The sequence below is a fragment of the Tupaia chinensis genome, unplaced genomic scaffold (assembly GCF_000334495.1).
Source record: "Tupaia chinensis unplaced genomic scaffold, TupChi_1.0 Scaffold000418_1, whole genome shotgun sequence".
NCBI lineage: Eukaryota > Metazoa > Chordata > Mammalia > Scandentia > Tupaiidae > Tupaia > Tupaia belangeri.
Genome location: NW_006159923.1, coordinates 314,338 through 323,959, shown reverse-complemented (window position 1 = coordinate 323,959; position 9,622 = coordinate 314,338). Strand labels below are relative to the sequence as shown.

The window sequence follows — 9,622 nt, the reverse complement described above, 5'->3', positions numbered from 1 at the left end:
AGTTCCCTCCTGGTATGAGGTTTAATCTTCACAGCAGCCCTATGAAGTGAGCACAGTTATGAGTCAGTTTTATGGAGAAGGAAACTGAGGAAGGGTTTGACGTAGCTTTGCTGAAGTAGCACAGTGGGTTAAAGAGGAGGGTGCGCTCTTAGGGGTAGCTTTAGGTGCTTGTTCTGAATGTGGGAAGCTTACAGATTTTTGGTCTCCCCAGCGCACCAGTCTGGCTCTTTTGAGCCCAACCAGAGTCAGCTTTCAGTTCTAGTTAGTTGGTTAGTTTTAGTTAGTTTTTTAGCGTAGGGCCTGCGTATTCTTTAGAGAGACAGATGGACAGTAAGAAACCACCGCCCATGGTAATGGCCATGCCACAATCCCTTCCTCCCCCATTCTCTTCTGGGGATTTGGACACACACTCACTTACACACACTTGGAGTGAGTACCCATGTGGGAGTCCAGCACTGTAACCACCAGGACACCTGTTGGTCGCAGCTCTTGGGTCTGAGACTCTGCACTTTCTCACAGCTGGACCTCATGCTGGCTCGCAACAGAATGAAGCTTCTGGCCTGCCCAGTGTTCTCCATAAGGTTTAATATTTCTGGCAATGATGGAAACATGCTTTTTAAACGGGAAGAACCCAGGAAACAGTCACGGTTTGCTCTTCGTCTCTGAGAAGGAAGAGTGTCTTCCCATTACATAGATTGGGAAACTAAGACTCAGAAAAACAAAACGTTTGTTCCCAGTGGCTGGTGTCTGTGTTCAAAGTCTAGGCACCCGGAGGGGATGGAGGACTAAGTGAGGACCAAACGCCCCAGCCGGCCCTCCAGGCCCGGGGTCCAGGGGGCGGACCGCACCAGAGTGGGCGGGGCGGAGCGCGCCGGGGTGGGCGGTGACCCGGAGAGGCGGGGCACCAGGATGGTGTAATTCTCGGCCCAAAGGCATCAGGCAGTGGCTGATTAGCTCAGGTTTACATCACCCAGCCGGGGAGCCGGAGCTAGGGGCCCAGCGCCCACCGCACACTCGCAGCGGAAGCGGCGTCGGGTCCGCACGCGTCCGAGCTAGGAGCGGGGACTGGGGCTGGACCGGGATCCGGCGCTCAGACGCAGAGAAGCTGGCCCCTGTCCATCCGAAGGGGCCCTGACCTGGACATCCGTGGAGCGCGGCCTCTGATCGCCTGCGGCTCCGGGACCCGCGCGGGACGCCGGGGCAAGGTACCCAGCGGTGGGCCGGAGAGTGGACCTGAGCGGAGGCTGGCGGGTTAGAGAGGGCGGCGAGGGCAGCAGGGGCGTCGGGAGCCTCTAGGCGTCTGCGCGTTGCTATGTGTTACATACACTCACACTCACTCACACTCACACTCACACACACACACACGCGCACCTTTCGTCAAATCCGGCTGGCCGGGGGCCGCCTGGGCCGAATGCCCCCCATCAGGTCTCAGGTGACCCGGCTCCGCAGGGCGTGGGGTCGTCCGAGTGTGGCCGAGTCAGTCTGGGACAGGGGTGGACACTCGCGGAGTGCGGCGGCTGTGTCCTGGGGGCGGGGAAGCGGGGACAAAGTCCGGCTGTCATCCCAGAGAGGGGCGTGCAGTTGTCTGAGTTTCGTGTGAGTTTGGGGTAGTTTAGTTGTGTGGTTAGTGATGGGAGGTCTGTGTGTGCGCGGCCTTTGGGTCACTGGAGGACTGGGAGGATCTGTGTATTTGTGTGTGTGGGGGGGTGGGGCTCTGCGGGGTCTCCGTGAGCCTGTTGTGGGTCTCGAAGGTTTGTGTCTTTGTGGATGGTGAGGGCTGGCTCCTGGGGCAGGAGTCGACTGTGCGGGGTCCCGGCTGGGACAGGGCTGGGGTGCTGGACGGAGAGCGGATGAGTGACCCGGGTGCGCTCCGGGCCGGGTCCACAGGTGTGCACCCGCGCGCGTGTGAAGCTTGTTCCCGTAGACGGTGTGTGTTGAACCTGCAGACTCGGGGCGAGGACCTGGGCGTGCAAGGGCACAGGCTGCCTGGTCCCCTTGCCCGGGGACCCAGCCTTCTCTTGGCCTCACCTTCTCCCTGTCCTGGGGCGGTCCCTCTATTTCCGCTGAACCTTCTGACTCCAGATACCCGACTCTCGCCGCTTCCGCTCCCACCGGAGGCGCCTGACTGCAGAAGGCGGGGCTGGGCGAGGTCAACAATTGCCCTCCAGTCGGCCGGGCATCAGGATGTGCGTGTGGCCGTGTGTGTGCATGTGGGCGCACTGCGTTGCCGGTGGAGGACGACGAGGTGTTTGTCACTTCATGATGTGTGTGTCAGAGGGGTGGCTTGCAGGAAGTGTGTTTGAAAGAAGTGCAGAGCCTGTCAGGCCTTTTGCCCGGAGTGTTCGGCGCACTCACCCCAGCCCCCGGCGCGGTGGGGCGGGAGGTAGCTATTAGGGGCTACCATTATTCTACAGCAGAGCTTCTGGTCCTGCGGTGGGGGCCTACGCAGACCCTCGCTCATTTGTAGTCTCCCTTTCCGCACCTGTCCAGGGCAGCTTAACCCAGCTCGCTGGCTCTAAGGGATGGATAAGCAGCCTGGATGTGGCCACTGTCCAGAGATCCAGTCTCTTGCCCTTTGGGGCATGAAGCACATACACAGCCTGAAAAACACCAAGCCCAGATCCTGGCCAGCTGGAGCCACGCCCATCCTCCCCGCCCCCTCCGTATTCTCAGGCGCCTGCAGCATGTTCTTTGCTTCATCCCTCTCCCTAGACAGCGGTTGCGGGACAGCAGCACCCACCTCAGGTGGGAACTGGTTAGAAAGGCAGGTTCCTGGGCCCTACTCCAGACCTTCTGAATCAGCTCCTGTGGGAGGCCTGTCCAGGGCTGCGTTTTGACAAGGCCTCCAGGTGGTGCCAATGGCCACTCAAGTGAGAGAACCCCTGAACTGAAATATGCCTCTCCACATCACCTGACTCTCCTTCAGCATTCAGATTAGAAACCACTGCTCCCAGGAAGTCCTCTCCTGACCCACCAACCTGGCAGAAAGGCCCCTCTGGGTTCTGCTTGTACTGTGCATGATTTTATGATAACAAGTCTGCCCCCCTATTCGGGAAGATCCGAAGGCGAGACTAGCAGTGGCCCAGGGCTGGGTTCAGAGGAGCTGCTCAGTGAGTGTAATGGGAATGGATATCTCAGGGCTGGCCTGTGGCACAGTGGGTAAGGGAACCAGACCCTACGCAGCCAACTGTATAGTTGGAATCCTGGTCCCAGTGGCTTGAAAAACACACCAGGCACATGTGCACGTATGCCCAAAATCCCTACAGGGTGGAAAAACGAAGGAGAAGGGATTGCACATTGCGGCATGATGCTGCCCAGCCTGGGGAGTGCTTTTTCTGTCCCTCTGTATCTCTGGCAAGTGCACACACCCTCTGGCAAAAGAAAAAAAAAACGATTGTATCTCTCTCATATCTGTGAATATACAGGATCCACAATTATGAGACTGGTTGATTTTTTTTTACCGTGATTTTTAGCAACAAGCTGTGTTTTCAAACAGGCATTCAATTCTTTAAGTGTAAATTTCTGATTAGGAAATATATTCATATGCGAGTATAGTATATTCACATGGTTCAAAATTCAGAAAGTATAAATATCTGCTTTTGATCTTATCCTATATCCTTCCAAAGTTTATATATTTAAACATATATATATGTATATATGTATACACATATATATAATTTTAAAAGATTTTTTTTTGCCAGAAGGTGTGTGTGCTCACCAGAGAGAGAGAGAGAGAGAAAGAGAAAAAATGAGAAAGCTCCCCTTCCCCAGGGGGAATGATTATCCCGCAATTTGTTCTCCTCCATTTTTCCCTCCTTTTGGGATTTTGGGCATGCATGCACGAGCACCTGGTGTATTTTTCAAACCCCCGGTTCCAGGACTCAAACTGTGCAGTCAGCCATTTTGGATCCTTAATCACTAGACCACAGGCCAGCCCTACTTATGTTTATATATATTCCATTTTACATAGAGCATTGTATACACATAATTCTGTGTTTTCTCCTTCCTTTATTACATCTTTAGAAATCAACATAGAAAGGGACAAGCAGATGGCATAATAATTGCGTCGCTGGACTCCCACATGACTGACCATGGTTCAAATACCGGACCTGGTGGCTTGAAACTCACGCTGGGCATGTGTGCATGCATGCCCAAAATCCCAAGAGGAGAATGGAGGAGAAGGGACTGTGGCATGGCCATCCCCCCAGGGGATGATTTCTTACTTTCTGTCTCTCTGGCAAACGCATGTGCCCCATGGCAAAAATCTCTCTGGAAAAAAGAAAGAAATCAGCGTAGAGAGTTTCCTGGCCCTTTTTCAGGGCTGTAGAGTACAGGCTGAGTATCCCTTATCCTAAGTGCTTGAGATCAGAGTGTTTCAGATTTTGGATTTTTTGTCAGATTTTGAAATATTTTCTTAAAAAATATTTATTTAGGTACCAGCAGTTAGTGTAATGGCTACGTCACTGGACTCCCATGTAGTCAACTGTGGTTCACGTCCTGGACCCAGTGGCTTAAAACCCACGCCAAGCGCGTGTGTGTGTGTGCCCAAGATCCCGAGAGGAGAAAGGAGGAGAGGGGATTGTGGCGTGGGCATCCCCCCTGGGGGGTGATTTCTCGCTTTCTGTCTCTCTGTCTCTCACTGTTTTGGTGAGCGCACGCGCCTTATAGCAAAAACCTCTCAAAAAATTATTTTATTTAATTCAATTTGTTATTATTTTTAAAATTTGACCAGACAGAGACAGAGAGAAAGAAAGGGAAAGTCGGGACCAGCAGTTAGTGTAATGGCTATGTCACTGGACTCCCATGGAGTTGACTATGGTTTGAGTCCTGGACTCAGTGGCTTAAACTCACACCGGGCACCCAAGATCCCCAGAGGAGAATGGAGGAGAAGGGATCACGGTGTGGCCATCCCCCCGGGGGGTGATTTCTCGCCTTCTGTCTCTGTATCTCTGTCTCTATCTTTCTGGCGAACACAAGCGCCCTATAGCAAAAACCTCTCAAAAAAAAAAACAAAAATGGAAGGGAAAATGAGAAAGCAAGCTACCAGGTCCAGGACTCAAACCATGGTCGGCTATGGGATTCCAGTGCCCTTAACCACCACGCCACCTGCCGGCCCCAGATTTTGAAATATTTTCATAAACATAAGGTCTCTTGGGGTGGGACCCAAGTCCAAATATGAAATTCACTTACGTTTCATACATACCTTATACACATAGCACTTTTCTACTACGGCATTTTCAATGTGACCCGTCACGTGAGAGTAGGTGTGAAATTTCCCACTTGTGATGTCCTGTCTGTGCTCAGAAAGTTTTAAATTTTGATTTTCAACTTAGAGGTGCTCAACCTGTATGCCACTGTAGGCTGTCTGTGAGTTTTTTTGGTTTTGTTTTAGTTTTTCTATAGGGTACATGCACAGAATGAGAGAGAGAGGAAAAGTGAGAAATCACTTCCTAGGGGGATGGCCACACTGCAGTCCCTTCTTCCCTTCTCCTCTTGAGATTTTGGGCACAAACGCACATGTGCCTGGTGTGTTTTTTCAAGCCAATGGTTCTGGGACTCTAACCACACAGTCGGTCATAAAAGGGCCAGTGTCTGAATCTCTAGGCCACTGGCTGGGCCTGTCCGTAAGTGTTTGTTGTTGTTACTTTTTAAAATAATTATTTAATTTAATGTATTATTATTAATTTTTAATCTGAACAGAGTGAGAAAGCAAGCCTCATGGTCTGGGAATCGAACTGCGGTTGGTCATGTGGGAGACTAGTGCCCCAACCACCATGCCACCTGCTGACCCCTATCCATGAGGTGTTAACTCACCTTGTATTGTTAAATATTTGCATTATTTCCTGTCTTTGCTATTAGACACAAGGCTCTGATGAGCAGCCTTTTACATAACTAATTTTTGTGTCACGTGTGAGAAGTTTAACCAGAGGATAAATTCCTAGAAGTGAGACACCGTTCAAGGGTGTGTGCTTTTGTCATTTTAACACACACTGCCTAATCACCCTCCCTACAGACTGCTAGTGTACCCGCCCACCCGCAGGGTAAGAGGGGGCCCCTAAGCAGCCTCGTTTTATTGCCTCTCTCCCTTTCTTTTTAGATGCGAGCCACCCCTCTAGCTGCCCCTGCCGGTGTCCCTTCCAAGAAGCGGTTGGAGTTGGATGAGGACTTAGATGCTGCTGAGTGTCCTGTCCGGAAACAAGCCCGAAGTGCACCCCCACCCGGGCTGCCTCCCTGTCTGCTGCCTCCAAGCCCACTCTCTGCTCCAGACCGTGCACCTGCTGTGGCCACTGCTTCCAGGATTGGGCCTTACATCCTTTTGGAGCTTGAGGAGGGTGGACAGGCCTACCGGGCCCTGCACTGCTCCACGGGAGTGGAGTATACCTGTAAGGTATGTCCTGGGCCACTCTGCCCCAAGCATCACAGGGCGCTAGGAGAATCTTGGCTCCAGAGGGTTGCCAAGGTGCTGAAGGGTGCTTATTCATCAACAGTTACAGAATCTGTAGGTGTTTAGTTTGTTGGCTTGTGTGCACTGTCTCCTGTGTTGGACTGTGGGCACCAGGGGGGCCAAGACCATGGCTACGGGCCAGTTAGATCCCCAGTGTCTGGCCCAGGTGGGCTCAGTGCCAGACTGTGGAATGAATGAAAGTGGGCAACTTTGATGTGACTGCATTATCAATTCTGGATTTCCCCTGCTTTGAGGGTGATTTTCCTTTTTGGGTTTCCTATTATTTTTCTATTAGCTGAGCATTTATTTATTTATTTGGAGAGGTATTTGCTATAGGGCGTGTGCACTCACCAGAAAAACAGAGAGACGAAGAGACAGAAAGTGAGAAATCACCCCCCAGGGGGGATGGCCACGCTACAATCCCTTCTCCTCCATTCTTCTCTCGGGATCTTGGGCATGCACATACACGCGCCTGGCATGAGTTTAAGCCACCAGGTCCAGGACTCGAACCATGCAGTCGACTATATGAGAGTCCAGCAACATAGCCATTACGCCATCTGCTGGCCCCTATTTATTTATTTTTTAAGAATTATTTAATTTGGGACCAGGAGTTAGCATAATGGCTATGTTGCTGGGCTCCCACGTAGTAGACTGACCACGGTTTGAGTCCCGGACCTAGTGGCTTAAAACTCACGCTGGGCGCGTGTGCCCAAGATCCCAAGAGGAGAATGGAGAAAAGATTGCTGCGTGGCCATCCCCACTGGGGGGTGATTTCTTGCTTTCTGTCTCTCTGTCTCTCTCTCTCTGTTTGGTGAGCACACTCTATAGCAAAAAAAAACTCTCAAAAAAAAGAATTATTTAATTTAATTTACAGTTATTATTATTCTTTAAATTTGCTATAGGGTACATGCACTCATCAGAGAGAGTGACAGAGAGAGAGAAGAGAAGTGAGACAGTAAGCCTCCAGGTCTAGAACTCAGACTGTGATTGGCCACATGAGAGCCCGGCACCTTAACCACCACCCCACCTGCTGGCCCCTCAATTAGCTTATCTTTAAGGCCAGACAAGGTAGCAGTTGAGAGCATGGATGATGAGAACTTAGGTCCAAATTCTAGCTGTGTTGCTTGTGAGCTGTGTGGCCTCTCAGAGCTCTTAACTGTAAAATGGGCCAAGTCATCCTACTCAGAGGGCTGGCGACAGGGTTGAGTGACTTAGTCATGAAGCGTTTGGCACGGGGCCTTGCACACCATAGCACAGTGGCTGGGTTAGCCACGTCCCAAGGCCTGCCAGGCTCCAGCCCCCAGCCGTGCTCACACCCTGCTCCACCCACAGGTGTACCCGGCCAGTGAAGCCAGGGCCGTGCTGGAGCCCTATGCGTGGCTGCCCTCCCACAAGCACGTGGCACGGCCCACGGAGGTTCTGGCGGGCACCCGGCTCCTCTACACCTTTTTCACTCGGACTCGCGGGGACCTGCACAGCCTGGTACGCAGCCGCCGCTGCATCCCTGAGCCTGAGGCCGCCATGCTCTTCCGCCAGATGGCCACCGCCGTGGCACACTGTCACCAACACAGTCTAGTCCTGCGTGATCTCAAGTTGCGACGCTTTGTCTTCACCGACTATGAAAGGTGAGCATGGCCACAGAGACCCTACCCACAGACACAGCCAAGAGGCGGGCATAATGGGGAAACTGAGGCCCAGGAAGACAAAGTGACTTAGGTAAGAAGTGAAGCCTGGACTAGTACTACTACCTGGTGTCCTGGGAGGGCTGACTCAGTCCTGTTGGGAGCCCTTGGGTAAGAGCGTTGCAGCTGTGACCCTCACACCAGCTGATAGTGAGGAAGGATCCCTGCGCTTACCTGACCTGGCCTGCATCCTGACAAGTACGGGGTAGCACTATTTTGTCTCACTATGATAGAAAAGGAACTGAGGCCCAAAGAAGTCCAGGAAACTGCCCAAGATCCTATAGCCAAATAAAGATAGAGCAGGGATTTGAACTCAGATCTGACTCCAGAGCCTGAATCCTAATTCACTCTGAGCCTGAGAGGCAGGGAGGTTGGCCGGGTTTACAGCTGGCCCAGTGTCTCTGAGCCTCAGTCTCCCCATACGTAGGGGAAACAGCTCGATTGTCTTTTTATTTTTTTAAGAATAATTTTATTCAACTTTATTTATTTTAATTTGGACAGAGAGAGAAAGAATGAGAGAGAGAGGGAAAGTGAGACAGTAAGCCACCAGGTCCAAGACTCGAACCATGGTTGGCCAGGTGGGAATCCAGTGCCCTCAACCACCCTGCCACCTGCTGGCCCCCATGGCTGGATTTTTAAAATATGCCCAGGGTTTCAAGGCCACAGGCAAAGGCCAGAACAAGGGCTAAGGCTACCCTCACAGAACCTCCGTGAGACTGAGAATTAAGAAAAGGTGACTCTCCTGGTAGGAGGGACAGAGGGACCCTGCATCCACTGGGATATTTCTTTTCTTTTTCTCTCTCTCTTTCTTTCTTTCTTCTTTCTTTCTTTCCCTCCCTTCCTTCTCTCTCTCTCTCTCCTACCTTCCTTCTTTTCTATTTTCAGAGGTTTTTGCTATAGGGTGTGTGTGCTCACCAGAAAGAGAGACAGAAAGCAAGGAATCACCCCCCAGGGGAGATATCCAAACCGTAATCCCGTCTTCTCCATTCTCCTCTCGGGATCTTGGGCACGCACACACATGCGCCCGGCGTGAGTTTAAGCCGCCTGGTCCAGGACTCCAACTGCAGTCAACTTCCTGGGAGTCCAGCAACATAACCATTATGCCATCTGCTGCTCCCTTCCTTTGCTTTCTTTTTGAAATTGCCAGAGATTGTGCTCACCAGAGAGAGAGGGAGAAAGCACCTCTCACTGGAGTGCGGTCATGCCACAATCACAACCCCTTCTCCATTCCTCCATCTTGTCAGGATTTGGAGTATGCATGTGCACACACCTAGCATGATTTTCAAACTGCTGAGGGTGTGATTCAAACTGTGGTCAGCCATGTGGGATCCGGCTCCTTTAACCGTGGGGTTATGGGACCAGCCCCCATTTCTTGTCAAGGTTTTTATTTTTATTTTTTTAGAGAAAGGAGGGTGACTTAATTACTTTTTGTGTTTGTTTTTTAGGTTTTTGCCACAGGGTGCATGTACTTGCTGGAGAGAGACAGAGAAAGCAC

General features: G+C 51.7%; 1 protein-coding gene across 1 annotated transcript in view; it reads left to right on the top strand.

The window, feature by feature from the left end:
- Positions 1-926: 926 nt before the first annotated feature.
- The window catches only part of TRIB3 (tribbles pseudokinase 3), a 14,167-nt gene continuing 5,471 nt past the window's right edge, over positions 927-9,622 (top strand). Inside the window, exons 1-3 of the mRNA XM_006154692.3 lie at positions 927-1,205; positions 6,098-6,388; positions 7,778-8,070. Of these exons, the coding sequence (XP_006154754.1) occupies positions 6,098-6,388; positions 7,778-8,070 (584 nt within the window). The 5' untranslated portion in view covers positions 927-1,205. The remainder of the gene's footprint in view (positions 1,206-6,097; positions 6,389-7,777; positions 8,071-9,622) is intronic.